General features: G+C 40.2%; 1 protein-coding gene across 2 annotated transcripts in view; it reads left to right on the forward strand.

Moving 5' to 3' along the window:
- The window catches only part of LOC128812785 (uncharacterized protein F13E9.13, mitochondrial-like), a 29,936-nt gene extending 16,000 nt beyond the window's left edge, over nucleotides 1-13,936 (forward strand). Inside the window, exons 5-8 of one of the 2 annotated variants that reach the window (XM_053987414.1) lie at nucleotides 2,144-2,256; nucleotides 3,840-4,009; nucleotides 4,808-4,916; nucleotides 13,752-13,936. In XM_053987414.1, the coding sequence (XP_053843389.1) occupies nucleotides 2,144-2,201 (58 nt within the window). In that variant the 3' untranslated portion in view covers nucleotides 2,202-2,256; nucleotides 3,840-4,009; nucleotides 4,808-4,916; nucleotides 13,752-13,936. Of the gene's footprint in view, nucleotides 1-2,143; nucleotides 2,257-3,839; nucleotides 4,772-4,807; nucleotides 4,917-13,751 lie in introns of those variants that run through there. The other variant, XM_053987413.1, reaches the window with a different exon arrangement.
- The last annotated feature ends 9,494 nt before the right edge of the window (nucleotides 13,937-23,430 follow it).

The following is a 23,430-nucleotide window of genomic DNA, read 5'->3' on the forward strand; positions in this document are numbered from 1 at the left end:
GCCTCAGTCGCCAGTGCTAAAAAGAAAATGATGGCTTTGTGTGAACACTGAGCCTCTTGAATTAGCTGGGTCTTTTGGTACAGCAAATTAGAAATGATACATGGAACAGGTGATACTGGAAGTTATGCCTGCTTTAGAGACTGCAATATTTTGTTAATCTAGAGATCCACCCCTGTTTGTACTTAATGTCTCCACTGTTATTGATGCAGATCAAATAACTTTTAAAAAATATTTGATATGTCTTTGGGCAAAACCCTAGGTTAAATTCTGCTTTCATGTATGCACATGCAACCTCCATTGATTTACTGCATCAGAGAGCAAAACCTGACCTGTAGGCCTAGAGGCATTTTTGTCACAGGACCCCAACCAGACAGAACCATAGCTTCTGCTTTTCTTTCATGTGAACAAACTTGTCAGTCTCTGTCTCTTTCTCTTTCTGGGTCCAAAGAACAAAATGAATCAGAGTTGGCAGCTGTAATGAAGTACACATTAATTCTGTGTTTGGATTTGTGTTATGAAAGCAGGAGTGTGCAGATCATGGGTTTATTGTACTTAGATCACAGCATTTTGGATGTTAGCAGGCCCTCTCATGAGAAAGATGTCTTAAAACAGGTAAGAGAAGAACTTAAAAATTCCACAGTATAAAAAAAATGACAAATTAGGCATATCTATGTCAGGAGATTCTTAAAAGGGATCATATCTACAGTCTACAAAGTTGGTGTTGATGTGAGTGAGATTTTGCATTTCAGGAATTTATGCAGCCCTGGCAGTGCCGTATTACGGTGATACAATTGGGCACCTTTCATCACGCTGCAAAGCAGCTCTTGAAAGCAAAGCTAGGAGACAGATGAGATTTTTGTCATGTCTCTTTTTCAGCTTTGTTGTGCAGTAATATAGAAGTGGTTTTGTCTTTGTGTAGAATTGATTGATTTGCGATGGGCTGTGGGAAGTGTTTCCCTGTCAAGGCAGAGCTCTGCGTTCAGTCAGGTTTTGTTTGCAGTTTGTGTTGCTGCCTTCTGGGGGCTGGCAGGCTCTGCTCCAGGGCTGCCTGGGCACTCCAGGGCACCAGAGGTTGATGGAGTACAAGGTCTGAAAAATCAGGCTTCAAGTTGTTAAGGAGCAAGAATTACAGCTGAGCATTTTGAATTTGTTAGTAAACCATCTTTCCATCTAAGAGGTTACAGAAGTTCCAGTTTGCTGCCTTGTGGAATGTTCTTTGGTTGGATGTGTGAACCCATCATGTTTTTTCTTTGGCTGTAACTGCTGAAATACCTGCTTTGCATTCAGTTTGTATTTTGAGTGACCAAAGCTATGCATAATGACTGCTCAGTTATCTCTTTGAACAAAACAAAGTGTCTCAGCTGAGTAACCTGTGGAAAACAAGTACATAATGAAATCCAACAGCTGGCTGTGACCATCACCTCCTTAATTACTGTTCATAAAAGGGGCCTCAAGACTGACTCACCCTCTCTCATCTTCTGATGGCCAAAATAGAGGCTGCTGCCTGTGTGATTCCCTCCGAGATAGAAAAAGTGCTGATCACTTACATGTCCTGTTTAAGCCCTAAATTTAATGACAGAGAAAAAGTCCTTTGAATTAAAAACCTAAAATGTGTTAAGAGGGGAGCATTACCATAAATATAGTGTTGTGTATGGTACAGTGATCACTGCAATGAGAAAGCTGTTAAGGAAGAGTAGTCGAGCAAGTTATTGGCACAGTGGTGCTTATTTTTACACCACTCTTTGCCATTGTTTTCAAGCTAGGAGCACTTGGCCTTTATTTCATGAAACTTGTGCATACCATAGTTCAAATGCTTTCATTGTGCTTTGCAACCAAGCACGATTTCATTGGGTTTTATTAAAGACCTGTGTGCAGCTGTGCTGCCACAAGAAAGAGCACAGTGCCCTCTAGTTACAGTCCACAGGAACAGAGAAATCCGTGTGAACTTCAGCATCTTGTTACTGTAACATCACAAAATTGTATCCTTTTTCTCACCGTGTCAAAAAAAAAAAAGTCAGAAAAAGAATGCCAGGAAAATGGAGAGATTTGAAGCAGAGCTCTGTGTTCAGAGATATTTTGACAGTGACTGAACATTGCCACACAAAAACACATCTCACTGCTGTTGTTTTATTTTCTTTTACAGGTTAGAATTTGTATTAGCAGAGCCAATAGAAACATCACCTTCTACTAATCAACTTTAGGCCCTGATGTGTTTGGAAAGGACTTAAAAGTAGCATCTGTAGCATACTTAATGAGGTAACACATCTCAGTGCACACTGAGCACTCCCTTTGCCATTCTTCACATTGTCATTCTGAATAGATCTCCAGCCCAGGAGATGTGTGTGCAGTCTGTGTGCCATGTGTAGATCACAGCAGCACTTGATACCTTCCCACTTTGGAAGGCTTTAGGTTGTGTAGGATCAGTCTCAGATTTCACTGGGTTTTTCCCTTTGCCCAGCAGGGCTGAGCTGTTGTCCCAGACCCATATGAACCTGCTCTGTTTAATTATTTGGCTCTTTGTTTTTCCTGCTGATGTGAAATAATTATGAAACAACTCCCTGCTAACGTGCTTTACGCACTTGTAAGAACAAATATTGACTTGGGGCCTGGTTCCTTTGGGGATTCAGTCAAATACTGCCACAAATCTCTGGTCAGATGCACCTTAATTGTGTGCTGGTATTGATGTAAAGCAGATAGGATATTCCTAAGAGCATATAGATATTCTATAAATAAAAAAATAAAATTTAAAATAAATATCCTGGTTTTTAGAACAGGATATTCATGATAATGCTGTAAGTAGCTAGAAATTAATTATTTTTGTTGCTGTAAGCAGAATGACTAAGAATATCAAATATGCAAAGAAATAACTTAAGTTTTAATCATATATGCATGAGCTATCTGATTTGTTGTACATTTTCAGGAAGGGCTCTGTTGAATGGTTTTTTCCTTGTGTTAAAATCTTTTTAAGAGGGAGTTACTGTTCCTATATGGAAAAATGGTCGAGCATGTGACCTAAAAAGAGATTCAAGAACATTTTAATTGATCCCCTTTCTTCAGTGAAGTAGGAAGGTGATAAATAATTAGTCTTCCCTGAAGCATAATTAATAACTTAGGCTTCTGATGAAACTTCATTTAAACAGTGTTTTGAGGCAGACTTTTATTTGTTTCTTGTGTGCTTTCCCTAGTTACCTCAAGCTATAACTACCTTACCATCAGCTTATCACTAATTAAGCCAATTTATATGTTTTTAAAGGTCAGAAATAATGGCTCACAACATTCCTCTAAGGGATGAAGCATCCAGTCCTATGAGTCACTCTTTGGATGGTCAGTTTGACATAAAATGATGAGAAGGATGCTTAAGTAATTCTTGAACTGGGCTTTTTTTTCCTCCTCGCAAAGCTAGTACTGTATTTTGAGCCTTGTTTTTGTCTGTTTCTCCTCTTGAAACCAGGTAAAGGCTCAGATGAGTAAGTAACACTGTATATAGGAAAAATAAGAGGCTTTTTTATTCCATTGTCATTCCTCATACTGATAAAAGACCACTTCTCTTTCTGGCTTTTTCCTTCTGGAAAAACTAGCTGAACTGTCAGTGGTGCTTGTATAATCCCTGCTCTCTTTCATACAAGCAAATATAGGAAGCATTCCAGACAACAGGATATAAAAAGTAAGATTTTTTTTTTTCTCTTTAGAGCAAAAGGTGTTTTAGAAGTAATAAATACCACAATCACAGATTTCTCGATACATTTTTTTTCTGTTGAAAAACTAGGCAAATTAGAGTCTTTATGGAGACAGTTTCAAAGAAAGGAATTAACCCTGATTTTCTGTTTTCGTCTCCTCAGAGGTTAAGCATGCTGTGAAGATTCCTGTGCTGGCTGGGTCCGGAGTGACCCTGGAGAATGTGAGGAATTACTTGGATGCAGATGCTCTAATAATTGGTTCGTATTTCAAGAAAGAAGGATATTGGGCAAATGCTGTTGATTGTGACTGAGTCAAGAAATTCATGGAACACGTAAGTAAACTGAGGGAATGAGTTTGTCAGCAAACACTGTTTGTTTGTAGAAATGTTTGTTTGCAGTGTGGTACGTCCTACGGAATTAAAGCACAAATGCGCAGCCAAATGGCAAATAATACCAAATAAAAATGCACATCATCTCCATAACTAGCTGGGAAGCTTGGTGACATCCTTCACAATAACCTGGTGCTCTGATGTTTGCTTCTAGGCAGCACATTTCTGTGGTGCTCAAAGCTACCATCAGTGCAAAGCCAACTCTGAAATCTTGTGTGAGATATTTTCTCCTGTAAGTTAAATGCTTACGGAGTTTAAGAACTTTTAGAAAGTGCTCATCACAGATGAGCTGAGTTCTGTTTTGCCTTTAAGTACAATAGGATGCCCTAAGTTTACAGCTAAAAGTGTTGCAAATTGGACAAGTTAATTAGCCTTTCAGTTTCCCCATCTGTAAAATGATGATAATAGCACCTACATCACACAAGGGCCATAAGACATAATGAATGAAAGAATGTACAGCACTTTCATCTCTCCAAATGAAGGGCTCTTTTAAAGTTCAAGATCATTATTTTTTCATTAGAATTGTGCATTTATAAAATTATAGTAATACCACACAAAAATTTAAGATAATTGTGTGGTAATACCACACAAAAATTTAAGATAATTGGGGTATTGATTTACTTACAATACTTATTAGAGAATGAATGTAAATATTTAATTACATTTTAAGTAGTTTTGGAATGTAGTCAAAATGCTTTTGCAAAATCTGGAAAATTTAATAAAGGTTGTATTATTTTTCAGCAAGCACCTGCAGCTTTGTACCTCTCCAGACTAGTAATAGTGATGTAAAAAACTTTCTTGGAATACACAAGGTATAATTACAATAGAAACCTTTCTTCCAAAGCTACAGGTAAAGAGAGATTTTTATTTTTTATGTAAAATGTAGAGGAAAAATATTAGAGTCTCACTGTGTCTGTTGTAAGAGATTCCCCTTGAATTTGATCCTTTAGCTCTAAGGAATCTTAAAAGAACCCAAGGAATACCTGTTATGTCATGGCTGCACAAAATGTGGGTGTTAGTTTTCATTCCTTGGTACTGGGAGCTCAGTTTGTCCTCTGGAATCTCTCTTTTTCTTCATGTGTATACATCAGGCTAGTGCTGATGCCAATGAAAGTTAAATTGTGGGTATCAAAGCAAGTATACAAACGTGGGTTTTGTGGCAGCTGGCAGAGCACCCGTGCTTCTCTGAACAAGATACATCCTCCTTCCAAAGACAAAAAGATTTTTCAGGATACTTAGTTTTGTTAACACAATGGTGATTCCAGAACATCACAGTACGGTTGATTCCAGAATGTCACAGTATAATATTGTCTTCTCAGGTTTCTGTTTTCTGCACTGGTCTGTTTCCTACATGACTCCCATCAAAAGGAATGAAATCTCTCTGGTGTGTTGCCCTGCTGGAAAAGATGTTCATTAGGCCCTGTGGCAGCCATGGCTTTTCTCCCTTTTTCTCCTAAATGCACTGACACAGCTTCAATGCACAGAAATCCTTTCAGGATTTCAGGTTTGTGGTGGCTGGCACTGCTTTGTCAAAGTGCACATTCACACAGGAACTTTCAGGCTGTGTGGTGGTGCTTCCCTCAGAACCAGCAGTTGTGTCCCCATCCCTGTGCCAGCAGGAGCACCCCTGTGGCCTTACAGGGCTCAGGAGACAGATTCTAGCTGGAACCTAACCCAGCTTGTACCAGCCACTCCAGGGGTGGGGAAGGGAGAATTGAGGTCATCTTCCTCAGTCCTTGCAACTGCAGCTCTCCAGGCTGCTGGTAGAGGCAGTGCAAAATTGCTTAAGGATCATGAAGATGCTTTTTGAATTTGTATTCCACACAGCCACAGCATCTTTGCCAGGTAAAGCAATGATCTGGTTTAGTCTTACAGTTCTTAGCCTGAGTAATGAATGTTATTTTATGTCCTCTGTATTGTGAAAAACACCATATTAAAGTAAAATAAATTCACTTAGATACTAGTAATATCAGTCTGCTTAAATCAGTATATATGTTTGATCTTTGTGTATTTGGGACTGTTTTGTGTATGTTTCCATACAGCATTGCACAGAAGATGTAGTGAAGGCTGTCCCAACAGCTATGCACTAATACAATTGTTACCAGCTTTGGAAGTTATTTTCAGTAAACCTGTGAGCTTGAAAGGCTGACGTGCAGGCAATGAGCACTGGTGCTCTATTGCCACAAGAATAAAAATCTTCAGTCAGCTGAAAACTACAACAGATATACTGATATGGACTGTTCAGTGGTGATGGTTGTTTTCAAAAAAACTGTTGTCAAAAGTCACATTCACCACTGTGAGTATAAGAATTTTGTGTTTACCAGTGTGTTTCTTGAATTGCTTTCTACTTACTCACATCCTAAAAACTCAGAAGTGCCTAAAACTCAAATGAACTGAGTTTTCACCTGAATAAAAAGAGGGGGTAAGTGAGAACTTCCTCAGTGCTGTATGCAAGGTCTAAAGGCAGTAATGTTATACACAGTAGTTGTTTAAGACAGAAGCCTCAATGAGTTGGTGTAATACTGGTAATAATGCAGTGAATACTGTAGACAGCACTTGCACTGCCAGGATTTCATGTAGCACAGCACTGTGTAAGGAACACCAGCACTTATGGAAGGAACAGGTCATAATTTGGGTCTGTATTGTTACATATGAAAGGTAAGTGCAGAATTTAGGGAACAGAAGTAAAGGAGAGCTGATTTTCAAGCCTGAAAATGTGACTGATCACCAGCTCCATATCATTCTTTGTGCCAAAAGTATTTGTCTAGCAGCATTAAGCATCTGCTTGCCTGTTTCACACAGATGCTGTAAGTAGAATTTGACCTTTTGTTCAGCAAGTGTTTGAATATTTAACGTGAAAATATTAAGTTATCAGAAAGGCTGACTCTTTTTGGGAAGACTGTACAATTTTTATACAGCCCAAGTTGTTAAAGTACTTTGGAGCATGAACAACTTCAGAGCAGAACAAAGCAGCCAGTGCTAATGTGTAGAAACTCCAGAAGTAAATAACAGCTGTTCAAGAAGACTTCTATTAAATATGTATTAATTAACTTGAAGTGCATCACTTAAATATGTGAAGAGATTATCTTGTGTTAATTTACATTAAAACACACAGCACTTGTTAGCCTCATTACACCACCCTAAGTATATCCTAAGCTATCACCTCATCTTACACTGAGCGTTTTGTTGGGTGTTGATTGCTTTCGATTTGCCCTTTTAAAATGTCAGATAGTGGCCTCCATTTCTTGTTGGATCTCTTCTTTCTCTCAGGTTTTGCTCTTGCATAGTTACAGTTCTTACTTGTGTCTGTTCTGTGCTGAGCAGAAAGAAAAATAACAATAGGTTGTGAAAATATAATAGTAATTGCCCACCCAGACTTCACAGGTGGATCCTGCTGTTAACCTATGAACCAGCAGAGAATGTAAGTGTCCATTTGTATAGGAAAATTATTTTATATGAAGATTCAGTATCACCTTTGGACCAGGAAAGATAAATAGTGAAATGGAGTCTCTTTAGTGAAATTATGGATAAATAAACGCAGGGCTCATAATAGTGGTCTAACTCAATGTATCAATCTTCATAGACTCTCATTCCATCCAGAAAACAAGTATTTAGGTGAACTTAAGTAAAAACCCATCTTTCTTTCTATTATGGTGCTGAAAATATATAAACTTACAAGATTTTATTTAGTGTCATTTTAGCAGCAGATCCAGCTGCTGGGCTGTTCTTTGATCCATTATTTTGACTCCACAGACTCCCTGATCATAAGTTGGAGTCCAGTTCTTGTTTCCCACACCTATGCCAGCACACTCCTCACTAGTGAGAGACTGAGGAATGTGAGAATTTGCAGGCAGGCCCTGGCAGAGCAGGAAGGGCAAATGAAACCAAAATATTTGGCTTTAGCAGAATCTTCAAGTCCTCGACAAGTTGCTGCATTGCATGACTCTCCTGGGAGAAATGAGTGGGGCTGTTTGCTCTGCTTTCAGGTTGTTTGCAGCCCTTTCAGTTGAGACTGAATTTGCACCAAGGTTGTGTTTCCAAGATTGTCTTTGCTGCATTTGTGCTTAGGGTGACATTTTTTCCCTAAGTGAAAGCTGGCTTTGCAAGGTAATTATGGCAATACGGGAAGTGCTACCTGTAGAGAAATCCAGGCTTGGAATTCACAGCCCTTTGGTTCAAGAGCAGATTCAGGTGCATGTATCTTCAAAAAAAAACCCAAAAAAACCCACAATGCTTTAAAGGTGACTTAAGTTAAACCTTCTCTACTTGCTTAGCCCCGACGTCCAGGCAGTGTTTGCTGTGCTGAGGAAGTTGAGTTTAGGAATAGAATTGACTGTGGCTTTTTTCTTGTGCATTTTCAGTGCTTGTCTCTGTGATTTAATGGATGTATTATTTTTCAGAAGGAGTGGAGAACTGGGCTGAGATGCCATGGTGTGTAGTAGAATTGACCACCCCTGCACTGAAGATGTTTTTCCTAATATCCAACCTAAACCTCCCCTGGTGTAGCCAAACTAAAAGGCCAGGTGGTCTCTGGTGAAATCTTGACAGTAGTGGATGCTTTTTCACCCTAATCTTTAAAAGCACGGAAAATCAAAGGTAGAAAAGAGTCTTTCTGCCATGCAAGCAGGAAAGCTTTAACATGAGGGAAAAAAGTTGCAATTCACAGCATAATCTGATTCTTTGCTTACAGTTAGAAGCTTTAGAAGTAGTAGAGCTAAGGAGAGCCTAAATGTCTCTTGTTAAACACTTAAAGATAGGGAAATATGTGTAAGGGTAATTATCTTGATTAAAAAATTTGATCATCTTAAATAGGTATTTTTCAAGGTGCTAAAAAGGGAATTTTGCTGATTTGGGCTGAAACTACTAGTCTCTATGTTTAACTCCTCTCTTTCTTGTCACTCAAATTTTCGTTGTTTTATGAAGTAAATTCAGTGTCAGCCAGCAAATGTTAGTGTTTCATAATTTCTTTTTTAAAAGGATGTCACTCCTTTAAAAATCAGTGATGAATGAATGAGGAACATTCATGAATGGGACAGAGATGCTGTTTGGTGCATGGATTACTGGGTGTTTTATATATTAAAATGCAATTTCTCCCTCTGTCCTACCACCTGTGCAAAGGGAGATGGAATATTTAGTGTAGAGAGTAGGAACTGCTGAATTGGTGGGTATTTAGGACCTTTGTATTACTCAGTGAACAACATTAAGTGAAAAAAAAAATTATATATCTAAATTTGGCAAATCTGATATGAAACCAAGTGTTCAGGATAGTAGTTGAACTCAGAATTGTTTGACTTTGTGCCTGGTCACTGTGTTAGATGTGCTATGTCCTATTGCTTCAGAAAGAGGTCACAAAAGAGAGAACATTGAAATCATGTTTCATACAAATGCAGGAGGAATCCTAAATTCAGCAGTAAACAAAAATGAAAAGGAAGGCAGCACAATAAGGGCAAAAAAGATGCTTAAGTTTCCATAGTTCCTGCCTCATTGTTTATTCCAGCTTCCTGTTTTTTCAGTCTGCTTCTCAAGCCTTTCTTGTGCATATACACAGATTATAGTATGCACAAGAATAAGCTGAAGGCAGAAACTGACTTAATGAAGACATTCTTGTGAGAGAGAAAAGATTTTGTTGTCCACAGATGCGCAAAGAAAAACAGAAAAGCAGCTGCCCTTAGAAATGGAGTAAAAGTAGAGCTGAGTGCCACGTCATGATGCTTTACTCAAAATCTGGTGTGTTGAAAGTCTTTGAGAGCTTCTGTACTGTTGTGCAGAGATGTAACCAAGAGGTGGAACAAGAAGCTTCTGTAATTCTCATGTCTTAGATACTGTCCTGAGCAGTGCTGTCTCTTTGCCAGTTTTCAGATGGCAAATAAGGATAAAAGGAAATAGCTTTCATAACTCTGGTATGGATGACACAAGTTTTGTGTCAAAAACTTTTTTCCAGAAGACTCTATTGAGTCATGTGCTGTCATCTTTCTCTTCAGATTCTGAAGGGCAGAGGTCCTCAGCTCACTAGTTCCCATCTCTGTAGGAAATAAGTTTGTCTTTTCTGAAACCTTTGAGGGCAGGGACAGTATAAATGTGGAAAAAATGATGTGGCAAGTGGGTGGGGAGGTGAGGTGAAGTGGAGCTGAGATACAGCAATTAAGTGAAGGCTTGTGGTCACTTGGCCTGCAGAGTTAAGGAGCTAGGGATGTTGGTTAGCAACAATTAAATTTAAGGAATATCTGCACTACACCCACAAGGCTGTGAGCACTGGCATCTGGGTGAATTGGGCTGGTTTATTCTACTCCTTGTGTTATTTGCTTATCAGCTGAAGCATTTATGAGAGCAAATGCAGCTGGTGGCATTTGGGCTGTGGAAATTACAGTTTGTAATATTCTTCTAACAGTAATTTGAGAGTTTAAAGAATTATATAATTAATATTTCAGTTATGCACTGAAAACCCTCAAGTTTTAGCAATTTTTTTTTGCACTACCTTTATCAAATAGCCAAAAATTCTATAAGATTCCTCTGAATCACTAACCATGGCTGCATCAGCATACCTGGTGAAATAGATCAGTGGTCCAGTCTGCTTTGACAACTCCTATGTAACCAAATATAGGAGAAAGAGAAGAGAAAATTTGTAGGGCTGGTAGTGGCTTGTATTTTTCAATAATTTATCAAGATTGGAGAGCACAGATTTCCTTTGGGAAATATTAGTTCTAAGGTTTACAAAGTGCCTCAGTTGTAAATACCCATAAAAATGACAATTTGGTAGGTCATATTTATTCTTAAGCGGGTCAAAGGACATTAGCGTATTCCTACTGTATAAATCTGTCACGTGCAGAATTTCTTTATGCTCCCAAATCACAAAAGCACCTCTTACAGTCAAGGAGAAAGCACCACATTATTGCCAATCAAGGACAACAAGCAAGGATATTGATCTCTACCCAATAACTTTTGCCCTGCTCACTAAGTTTTTATTACTGAAACTGGACACATCGAGGGATTGGATTTAATATATACATATAGTGCTGATTTATTACAGGAGGAGAAATATGGTCTGGCCTTACTTCTGGCTCAGTATTTTAAGACTTTTTTTATTCCTTGCATGGAAGCCATGCAAGGAAAGTGTATACATACATACAGACAAAGTGTAACATTTCCAGCTAGCTCTGGATGTGCACAAATCTTCAGCTTGCAGAGGTACGTTGACTTATGGGTGCACAAGCATCCTGCCTTTGGTGGCCTTACAGTCATGAGTCTTGATTTTAGGAGTTTATATATGTGAAAGTCTGTATAGGGGGATTGTTACTTCAGAGACATCACTAAAGATAACCCTGGGGAGAGAAGAGGGGAGATTGAAGGGCACAAAAGGTCTGGGTGCTGCTTGCTGAGCCTGGTGTGAAGATGTGTTGGCTTTCTGCTCATGTGTGGAGCTGTGCATGTAAAACCCTTTGTATAGGGGCTGTTTAGCAGTCACAGGCACTGGAATGAAGCAGAGAGCCAGCATCCTGCATCTTGGTCTCCTGTTGGTGAGATTTCATATTTTGTGGTCATTTTTGGTTGATCACTGCAGAGGATTTGGCCTCTCCACAAATACAGCATCTTTGAACTCTGTCCACAGTGATAACCATGGCTTAAGGCAGAGGTAGGATTAATCAGCTGCTTTTTAGAAGGGAAGTGCATCTACAAAACTGAAGGGAGAGTTCTTCACCACAGAATTCTGGAACAGTGGACATTGGAAGGAGCACCTAGTCTGACCCACCAGCTCAAAGCACAGTCCACTGACTGTTGCTCAGTGAACAGGTTGTTTGCTCCACTGAACAGGTTGCTCAGGATCTTGTCAAGTTTTCAATGCAAGGATGGTGTTTGGTGTTTCCACAACCTCTCTGGGTAACCTGTTCCAGTATTTCAGTGGTCAAGGATAAGCTACTGAGTTAAAAATACAAACCAGGTAAGTCAGCAGGACCAGATATCTGTTTATTTTGCATCCTAGAGAGCAGCCAACTCCCTGTGTAATTATAAGCCCTGCTGGCTTTTTACCTGTCTAGGCAAAAGATAGGAATTTTGATTGCTCTTTGGCCTTTCAAGAGCTGGTCAGCCCTTTCACAGAATAAATGCATGCAGAAGTAGCTGATGGATTTGCTGCTCATGTTCATAATGCTGTGGAGAGAGCTGGAGAGGCCATACCCTACTCTCCATCATTTCCTGACGGAGCAGGCAGAGGGACACACGCTGAATTTCTCCAGACATGTCCTTCCCACACCAGACATTTTGTCAGGAGGTTATGTGCAAGGTTTATGTGTTTGTCAGGATTTCCAGATGTCAAGTAATCCCAGCACAGGAACAAATCCTAGCATGCCTGTAGAGCAAACCTGACACTCCCTGGAAGTGCCCCTGCACGTGGTGTGCACACTCCCACTGCATCTGATGTGGCTGAGGGTCCTGTGCGTGTGCCCTCCTGTGGATTTCCACAGGCACAACAAATTGGATGTGACCCAGACATTTTGGATTAACTCTGTGTGTTCAGACCATCTGTGCAGCACATGTACCACTGGGCTGGTGATGCTTTGAGGGTTGGACAGAGTGCTTCTCACACACAGCTCCTGGGAATGCATTTCAGTGTAAGAAGAGTTCAGAACAGGATCCCAGCACAATCAGAAATCATGCTTTTTACAGGGAACCTCTAAGTAGAATTCTGCTATAGGAAGAAGCTGATTTTTTAGGTTCTTCAGCCTCCTGACTTGTTACAGGTAATTGTGTAGTCAGGCTTACCCTGCCTTCAGGGTGCTTTCCTATGGCACAGATTTCAGAAGGATCTGAGAAGGCAGTAGCTTTTGATTTTGCATCTGTGTGTCTTAACTAGAATGTAATTTCTTCACCAATGGGAATTCAAACCAGAAAGGAGACCAAACAATGTGGAGTTGAGATGAAAATATGACCCAAGGTACGCATTGACTACTTCACGTGTCAGGTGGAAATGCTGAGTTCTACCAGCTGCCTGTAAAATCACCTCTCAGAATCAAGCCTAGAATGAGAAAGTGACAATGACTTCCATGTCACCTTTTCAGGTAAATACAGAAAGCTGTAGTTGCCAAAGCAGTGATGAATCATGATTTCTTTCCATCCAGAGAGCCTTGGGCTTTTTCCTCATTCAAACATTTAACTTACTTGCAGGGCTGACAGAAAAGCAGTAGATTTTTTTTCCAAATATCCATTTGCCTTTCCATTTATCTACTTTGATCTAAAATATAGAACCTGATAGATGCCCTAGGTAAATCAAACATTTTCCGTCTGCCAAAATGGTTTTGCAAATGCTTATTTCATGCCATTACCATTTTTCTGTTTCTAGCAGTAAATCAAAAAGTATCAGCCATTCATCCACTTTAAAAGTAATGCCTTTCCTTAGCATAATTACACATACCCAGTGGAGATCTGTGTGCACAGTAAATCTATTCCTTTAAAAGGTTTCGCCTTAAGTACCACAGTGACATAAATTGGTGAAGCGCAAATTTATTTATTTAAAAGGTTTATTCTTTTAACTGATCGAGTAACTGTTACACATCCATTGTTTGGTTTGGGTGGAGAGGGCTTTTATTAATGTATCCGATTTAATTTTGCAGCAGATGTTTATGTAGAAAGGTCTCACTCCTTACAGGACTTGTAGCAAGTGATATGCATGTGTAATTTATTCTCATTACAGGTTTATTCTTAACTGGTGTTCAGGGGGTCTTCACTGTATCTCTAGTAGATCCTTGAGAATTAAATAGTTTAACGGATGTAATGAGCAAACCTGAAAGAAGTACACGTAAAGCAGAATATGGATTTGGGTATTACCTCTCCAAATTTGCAAATAATGTAAGTATGGTATTAAAGGAGAGTGGGAAGTTGCCAAAAATAAATGTCTTCAAGTAATAAATGTTCCGGATGGTATTTTGGCAAAGCAAAGTTTAAAAAAATGGATCTTTTCATCATTCTCATGTAAACTTGCTCATCTTTGTAAGTCATGCTTGTAGCTCTCAGGGGTGTCAAACCTAAAGCAGACAAGCCCAGCTGGTGGAAGCCTGGGAGTGAAATGATGAATTTTTTAGCAGATCTGAGTTTATTTTTAGGCTTTATAGAATTATGTTTCATTTCCCTGTGAGTGAAATTGTAGGAAGTAGCTTAGAAGAAAAACAAATTAAGAAACTTCACCAGAACAGCAAAAAATAGCAAAACACTGGACCCTAACTACAGTTGAGCACAACATATCCTGATTGCATTTGAAGTTGTGGCTACAGTTTAGTCCTGCAAATATTTACATACATGTTCAGTTTATTGCATATGAGAATTCTTGAATCAAGCAGTAAGTCTGAAGAGACAGCAGACTGCAGGTTAGGTTATGGCATGGGGAACTGAACAAAATTTCTAGTGTGAATACATTTTCTGTGGCTATATTTTCCATGGTGCTGAATGTGGGAGTAGAATTCCAGGTGTCTGGATTTTGTTAGGCTAAGCAGTAAAAGAAATGTAGAAACATTTTGGGGGAGAGTTCATAGCAAGGTTTTGGGTCTGGAATCTTGTTTGGTTAGTGAAGATAATTTCATTAACACAATCAACATATTCAACCCTATGATTTCACACTATCCATTTTTGCTGGCATTACAGAATTGTCAACTCTTTCCTACAGTTAAAAAAGAAAAACTGCATTAGTATCCAAGGCAAGTCTGGGAAAATGCCATGGACCTGGGACGAGGAGATGCATATGATAGTTACAGATCCAGCAAGGGCTGGTTTTTGCAGGAAGTTTATCACATGCAGCTACACATCCCATTAAGGTCACTTTTTTGAGATGTCATTTTAAGTGAACTTGGCTTTTTGAGGTCTTTTCTAGTACATGGAGTAGATCAGATGTTGCCAACCATCCTTTTTTCTCAGAGTTGATGGTGGTGTTGCCATATGGTTTTGCCTCTGATAGGAAGTGGATTAGTAAGTGACAAAGATGCCTCTTTATATCCCATGTCCTAGAATGTGCTCCTGGGAGTGCTGGGGACTGCAGCTGAAACAGCCTCCCCTCTGTTCTGCAGTTGGGAACCAAAGGAGCCACCTTAAAGGGTGAGAAAGTACCTCAGCTTCCAAACTGGCTCAATCTTTGTCTTCCCATGCTGTTTGCATCGATGCTAATCAATGTTAATTATGGTAGTGGGGCTTGTGATGTACTCATTATAAAAGCCATCCTATTTTTCTGTGCTTATACAGTTTGTCACACAATAGAGCCCTGATTGGGGTTCCCTAGATGCTGCAAATAGCAATACAATTTGTTATAAGAATGAATATGTGGTTCATGGTATAAGACTACCAAACTCAGTTCATGGAGCTTGGAAGCACTGCTTGATAATCGTGTTTGCTGTTACCATTGACCATGGCATTCTGGATGTGTCTTGACAGCTGAGGTTTCAGGAGTAAACCAATTAAGTTTTTGTTACTGATTTAATAGGTGCTTCTTTTTCAATTTGCATTTGAGTCTGTGGGTTTTGGTATGAATATATGCTTGAAGTTAGCTGTGCTTAAAAACTCTTCTGATTCAGCATCCTCACTGTGCTGGGTTCAGGATCCCACCACCACTCCCTGACTGCACTGGCAGCTGGTGGGTGCTGAAGGATGGGGAGCCAGGGTCTTTCTTTCCTAGGCTGAAGGTAAGAGGTACAAGAGTAGGAAGGTGCTTTGTCCCAGGTGCTGAGCAGCTGCTGGGTGTAATTTGTAAAAAGGGTGCCCAGCTCCTGCAGGGGCTGGAAGCCCAGAGCTGGCAGCTGATGCTTTCCTTCCTCCTGAAGCTGCAGCCTCCTCCTCTGTTACTAAGAGCTGGCACCCAAGAGGTGCAGTCCCCTATGATGAATTTAGTTCAGTCCTACTGTTATCCTCACTGGAAATTTCAGCACCATTGTTTATATTAATTAATTTGTATAAATAACTGTGTTAATAATAATTAATTTGTATAAGTAACTTTAAATTTTTATATATTAATTTGTATAAATAACTCACTCTGCACTACCTTTGTGAGTTTTGGTGGCTTATATAGACTCTTTTTTTCTTTCTTTTCAGAGAAAGTTTTCCACAGTGTTATTGCTTGTTACCTGGTTTGTTATGGAATATTGGCTCCAGTCTCATTTTTCAATTCCCACCAGACTGCATGCTTGAATTTTAGTTACTTACATGCAGTTTAGGTGTGTGATTATCTGCCTGACTCTAGTTTTCTGCTAGAGTGCTGACCAAGCCTGTGTACGAAAATCTTTTCAATTGTTTAGATGTTACATTACCTCTCTTGAGTGGGTATGCTGTTTTAAGAGGAATTCAAGTCAGTGGAGAGCTGCTTCTGTGTTTGTAATTAATTTAAAATATTTATTATAGCAGCTAGATTTTTCCCTGCTAATGATGCTTTACTGAAATTTCATGATCTACAGCACACCCTAGTGATATCTGGAAATCATGAAGTTACACCCAGTCAATTTTATTTCCTTTGTGGTGAAGCACATCTTAGGACTTCAATAAGCAAAGTCCAGGAAAGTAAATACCTAAATGCCTTTGTATACAAGATAGGAAGTTGGTTTATAAAGCGAAAAACAGCTAGTCCTCTGTGAAAAGAACATCTGTATAATGAGTTCATCTGGCTTGCAATCTATAATGTTTGACACGTTTAACAACATGGGGAAAAGCAGCCAAAGGTTATGTGAGAAGAGTGAGAAATATCTCTTGGGTTCCCTTTTAGACTGGAGAGAGAAACTAGATGTAAATAAAAGCATTTTATTGCCTTTTCCTCCACGTGGAGGAAACGTGCAGGCAGATTTCATAGGTCAGAAGCACAAATGATCATTTACTCTCTTATAGCCAGAACATTAAAAATTATGCTAGGTATTAAATTCCTCCTTTTGCAGGATGTTAGGTCACTTGTGGTTTTTCAGGTGGTGGTACCTGTATTTAGTTTTGAGTGGCCATCAGGCTCCATATGATCCTGCAGAGCTTCCTAACTTTTTAGGTTATCATCCACTCAGTTTTTCCTGGATTTCCATATTTCAGTAATTTATTTTCTTCTGATTTGTCTAAACACAGAGACTGTCAGGGGTTCTGAATTGGCTACTGTTGATCCCATGATGGGGTGAGAGGAGAAAGCAGGTTTGAGAAGGAATCTGACAAAGAATTAAGTAGTCAAGAAGGAAGGCAAATATTTATCAGAGGTGAAATCAAATAGGTGACGTGTGGATGACACTGAAAGAAAGTGAAAGCAATATGAGCTCCAGCTTGGCTCAGCTGCAAGATCTGATGCCATATCTCTGTTTCATGTACAGAGCATTCCTTGTCTATGTCAGGCAAAGCTGGATATGGGGTCCTGCTTTCTGGTTCTCTCACACATGAGAAATCTGTAATACTTTAGGGAGAGACAGGTTTCCTCTCAGACCTCTGCATTCCACTCTTGTCAGGTAATCCAAACAAAATACAATGAGTATTTTGTTTTATGTAAATAAAAACAAAAAGTTTGCGATAATTTATGGTATTTATTTAAATGACATGCAAATTACTTTGTGAAACTTAGGGGGGGAAAGCAGCACAACTGAAACAGCACAATTGTTTCCGAGAACATTCATTTCAAATCCACATACAATATTTCATTCATGCTTAATTATTTCCCCAATGCTAGTCTAAGCATTACTGGTTTCCTTTGTCTTTTTGCTTTTGCATGCAGCATGATTAGCAAAACTGCTTGTGCTCTACCAACTCCTGCACATATGGGGTTTAGCCTCATTGTTCAAGGGGTGGAGCAACAAGCAATAGGAACACTCATGCTGCCAAATTTGGCACACGTGAGCCCTCCAAAGTATACAGATACCACCCGTTTCATTTAAATCCCTGTCTATATTTTGCATTGCTACTATAATGGCAACTCCATTGTCTGGGTGTATTCTTTGAAGCAGCTTTTCTCCCATTGTTTGTGCACTGTAATCCTGGAGGTTTCTGTAGTTGTCGTGAGCAGCTTACGTGAAAGAAATCCTTTAGCTTGCAGTGAACCTGCTGGCAAAGGAACAGGTCATGACTAAAGCATGAGACCTGTGATCCTTCTGAAGAAAATCTCTTCAGTAGATTGCATAATTTCTTGTTTTCATGAGACCTGTCCTCAGGTTTGGACTCAGTGTTTCCTTTTGTCACCTCTGAGGCATGATGGGAGCAATGATGCTGGCTGTGGATGTGTACCCTTAACAACATTTTATACACATCTCAAATACTAGCAAAATTTAGGACAGTTGTTTATTCTAACTGCAGCAAAGTCTTGGCCTTTTATTCTTTCATGGTATTGATTGAATTGGCACATCCTGCTGTGAGTCTTTCCAACAGACTTTGAAAACTTAATGCTTGTCTGCTTAGAGAAGAATAAAGAATTTCCTGGAACTTGCTGTAGAGAAAGAGCTGCCCAGTTCTTTCCCCTTCTAGCATTCAGTCACCTGGGCAGTGCCCTCTCCTCCTGTGGTGCATGCCTCTCATGATAGTGTATACACACACTGTTGTCCATACAGCCATTCAGCATTAGCTGATCTTTACAAATTATGCCCTTTACTGATTTTGCATGCACATAATTTTATTCCTGACACAGTCATTTGTGACATTTTTAAAGCAGTGGTTCCCAAGATTAGGGCTGCAGAATGTCAGCAAAAGGTCCCTTTGTAATTTGCGAAGTTTCCAGTTCATTTTGTTTCCAAAGTCTAGTTCACATTAGAGGACAATATAAATGTTATATAAACAATGCCCTACTCTTCATTTAGCTTAGTTCTTCAGAGAACCCTGTTGCAGCCACGTAGGCATTATGTGATCCCACAGGGTGACACCTTTGTGCTTGCATGTGACACTGAGGGATGACCCAGGAGACAGTATTGAAATCTGCTAAACTGTGAGTCTGAAAATCCCATTTTAACTTATTTGAGCATTTGCAGTGACTTCTGGAAGCTTCAAATCTGGTCCATCATTGCAGAGAGTAATTCAAATTCACCTTTTCATCTTCTTGCCTCCAACTTACAATGATAAAAGTAAATCAGGTAATGTAATTTGTACAAGCTGGCCTCTTTCACTCCACTGCCCTCCTGCCTGCAACTTTCCCTCCTGCCTGCCACATTATCAGAACTCAAGTCCAGGAATGCTGAAGAGAATGATTCTGTGTTCCTTTGGGCTCTCATTCAGCACCTCTGGAGTAGGTGTAAGGTTGGAAGTAAAGTCAGCCAAGGACCCTTGGCTCTGGTGGGACTGAAATCAGCTTCTTTGGGCTTACAGCATGTCTCCAAAGTAATGTGTATTGGGGGCCAGAATTACACACAGCTGGACACTTACTGTTCTCAGACTCCGGAAGCACCAGTGCACATCTCTCACACCACTGAGCAGTACCAAGCATGGAAATGTACTGCTGATGTTATTTGAGACACCCTCAAATGTCATCCATCCTTGATATTCAAATGTTTTGTTCCTTCACTGAATGTACAATAGGCATTTTAGATCGGATTTTGACAGTTGTCTACTTTATGTGTGTCCTTTAATTAGTGTTTTGACAAAAGCCCAGGTGCACTATTTTAGACACACTGCAAAAGAGTGGCTGTAGGAGATGGGGATTTTTTTAGCTCTTCCCTGGGAATCTTTCTAGCTCCTCTTTGGTATTTTGTGTAGCTATTTTTTAACCAGGTTTTTATTTCCACATCAGTGTTCGTCCGTGCTATAACCTATAAACATGTAAGCTAATTTCAGGACACTGACTTTACAGATTGCTGTAGCTTTTTTCTGAAAAGGTCACAAAATGACTATACCAGTAAACACAATTAGTGAATTAGGTTGCTGAGGAAGTAAAAAAATAGCATAGATGACTACTGTAAAAGAGGTTAAAAGAGCAGGAGATAAGTTATTCCATTTGCAGGTAAGAGCATGCCTAAAGTACCTTTAACAGCTTGGATAATGCTAGCTAGCAATGCGTGCTCTGTTCCAAAGCACCAGCCTATATTTTTGGATCATCTTTCAAGACTGTGATGATATAAGGCAATTAATAGTGTTTTGTGACCTTCTGCACCAGTAGTCCATCTTTTTGGCATTGAAACTGATTTTGCCCAACTTGGCATTTTATCACCTAGGAGTGCATGGGGAGATCAAAGAGACACCTTTTACAGCAGCAGTGGAATGATTTAGTTCTGTCACACTGTTCTTCAAATTCACCATTTCTTACGAGCTGATGAGGCAAACCTCTTCTTTGCTTAATATCACATAAGGTACGTTGGAAGGCTGTGAAGAGGCAGATGTTCTATAGCTTCACTTCATACGCAAAAACCTGTTATTCTTTATTTGCATTCAATTAGAAGTCAGACCCTGATGAATATCTAGTGTAGGAAATGGGGAAGAGATTTGCCATCAAGCATATGCTTTGCTTGTAGTGGATCTCAGTAACCTGTGTCTTCCTGCAGTGATTTGGTCATTTCTACTGTATTATTTACACCTTCCAGTCAAGGGTAAAGAGTGTTAATAGGTGACAACTGGAGTTATGTTCCTGCTTTTAGAAATGTTGCTTTTTCTCATTCCTTTTAAAAAGCCATTCTGCAGTTGCAAATTTCCCTAAGTAGCTCTGTTTAAGGATTTAAGTGGTGTAGCATTACTTCCATATTAATTTTCTTTTTTGATACAGTTGTGCCTTGTTTGATCCTGTGAAGGCTCGCCATTCTCCTGGCAATCCTGAGTATAATATAAGGAGCTCAGAAGTTATAAAATTGTTGTGTTGTCAAGAAGGGAAGGTTCAAATGATCACTGTAATATGAAGCAGAAGTGGCAGACTCTTCCAGAACAGCTGCTGTGATTACTGTGACCCTGTAAGAGCACACATACCAGGGTATTAGAGTACCTAGGGAGAGATGGAAGTTGTCTGGAGCCCGATCAGAGACGGGGATAAGCAAAGCAGCTTTTCATCACTGCAGCACAGGATTTTCCAGCCTTTTGAGGGGAAAACAAGAGGAATCTCATACCCTCCTAAATTGGGATGTGATTAGAAACTTGCTTTGTTACATCCTTCATCCCTTTTCTTCTCTGCGGCCCATTCCCACCACATGTTCTGAAGAACACATGATATTTCTTCCTTTTTCCTCTTTTGTCTTTGCTTTGAACTAACATTGTAAATTAAACCATCCTCACCCATATCCAAGCAATGCATTAACACAAAAGGAAAACCTTGAGAGTATTTTTAGGTGCTTTGCAAACTTAGACAAACAGTTCAATATTACTTCACACACACCTCAAGTTTGGAATTGTTCTTTGTCTTGCCATTGTGATAAGAAAAAAATTCAGGATTGTAAGGAAAAAAAAAGGTGCAACTAGATTAAATGATGACACTCATTCTGTCACATACAGTTGCCTAATCCTCATGTTTTCTCTGGGATTCTCTAGCATGGAACAAAATGGAGAGAAACAACCTTTTTTCTGTGGAACAGATTAAGTGTCTCATTTTGAAAAAAAATGTATCTGTCAGGGTTTCCTGTGAAGGTAATAGGTGTGTCAGATAATTGGATCAGGTATGTCTGGACTGTTTCTCCAGACTAAGCCTGCTTCTGATGAGCATTTTCTCAAGATGTACTAAAGGACAGGCTGAAAGCCAGAATGAATCATTGTTTTGGTAGCAACAGCCCCTCTGCAGCTGAAATCATTTGTGGTGCCCCTTGGCCTATCTCTTAGTATGTCAAAAGCTGTGCAGACATGAGGCTGAGGACACAATGAAGGGGCTTGCAGTCATTTTGGGTTCTGCTGTATGTTATCTGCCAAGTGGCTCTTCAAACCAGAATGCCAGTGCACTGGTGCTGTGGTTGATTTCTGATGCCTGCTTTTGACACATAATGAGGATTTTTGGGGGTAAAAGGGAATGTGGTTTTTATCTTGATTTTTAGGAGCATAAAGATCCTAGTAACTTGAAGAGGAAAAATATATAAAACATCCTGATACAGGAAATGAAATAGTGAATCAATGCTGATAAAAGGGATGGGGGCAGAGCAATGACATCTAGTATTTATTAAGAGCCCAGCTCACTGCAGTGTGTAGGGAAACATAGAATGGGTCAGGTTGGAATGGAATACAGTGGCCCCACCTCCCTGTTCAAATAGGGGCCATCCCAGAGCACATGACCCAGGATTGTGTCCAGGATTGTTTTGGAATGTCCCCAGTGAGGAAGACTCCACACTCTCTGTGGGCTGCCTGTTCAGTGTTCGGTCACTGCACAGGAAAGCTCTTCCTTGTGTTCAAGTGGAACTTCCTGGGCATCAGTTCCTGCCTGTTCCTCTTGTTCCATTGCTGCACCCCACGGAGCAGAGCCTGGTCCATGCTCTGACACCTCCCTTTGGACACTGACAGACAGGGATGAGGTCTCTTCTCTAGGCTGAGCAGGCCTAATTCCCTCAGCCTGTCCTCTAAGAGAGATGCTCCAGTCCCTAAATAGAGAGAGAATCCAGTGAGATTATTGACAGGATCAGATGTGCAGCAGGACTGCCTTGAGCTGCTCTCACTCCACCAGCTCCTAGAATTAAAAAGCACACGAACGTCTGTACCCTGCGTGTGTTCAGGAGGCCCTTCCCGAGAGGCAGGCGCGGAGCTGCGGGTTCCCAGATCCATGAGAGGAGCTGCGGGCTCTCCCGAGCTGCGGCTGCCGCCAGATGGAGCCGCCGGGCAGCGGGACCTGGGCGCGGAAAAGCCCGAAACAGCGCCGGGATCCAGCCCGAGCCCACCGAGTGAGGGCTGGGCTGGTACACGGGCATCGGTGAGTGCTCACCCAGGAGAGGAACAGGCTGATTCCATCAGATCCTGGCTGGGAACCGAGGACACAGTCGTATCTTAACCCAGCGGATGCAAGAATCAGATTCCTGTAAAAAAACAGACTTCTGTAAAGAACTAGATTCCCTTAAAGAACCAGATTCCCATAAAAAAACAGATTCCCTCGAAGAACCAGATTTCTGTAAAGAACTAGATTCCTGTAAAGAACCAGATTCCCTCAAAGAACCAGCTTCCCATAAACCAGATTCCTGTAAAGAACCAGATTCCCGTAAAGAACCAGGTTTCAGTAAAGAACCAGATTCCCGTAAAGAACCAGGTTTCAGTAAAGAACCAGATCCCCTCAAAGAACCAGATTTCCGCTGACTGCAGCTGAGTCAGCGTTTGTGTAAGAGTGTAGTGCCATTGCAACAGCATGCACAGGGTTAAAGGATATATACCCTACACAGTTATCTTACATTCTGATCTTAGTAATTTCTATCATACTCAAAAACAGACCTAGTAAATACCTACTGATGTAGCCCTAATAACCTGTGTGTATTTTTAACTGGAGTAGTGAAGTAATGATTCCATTTGGCATAGTG

This window comes from Vidua macroura, chromosome 11 (genome assembly GCF_024509145.1).
Source record: "Vidua macroura isolate BioBank_ID:100142 chromosome 11, ASM2450914v1, whole genome shotgun sequence".
In the NCBI taxonomy this organism is placed as follows: domain Eukaryota; kingdom Metazoa; phylum Chordata; class Aves; order Passeriformes; family Viduidae; genus Vidua; species Vidua macroura.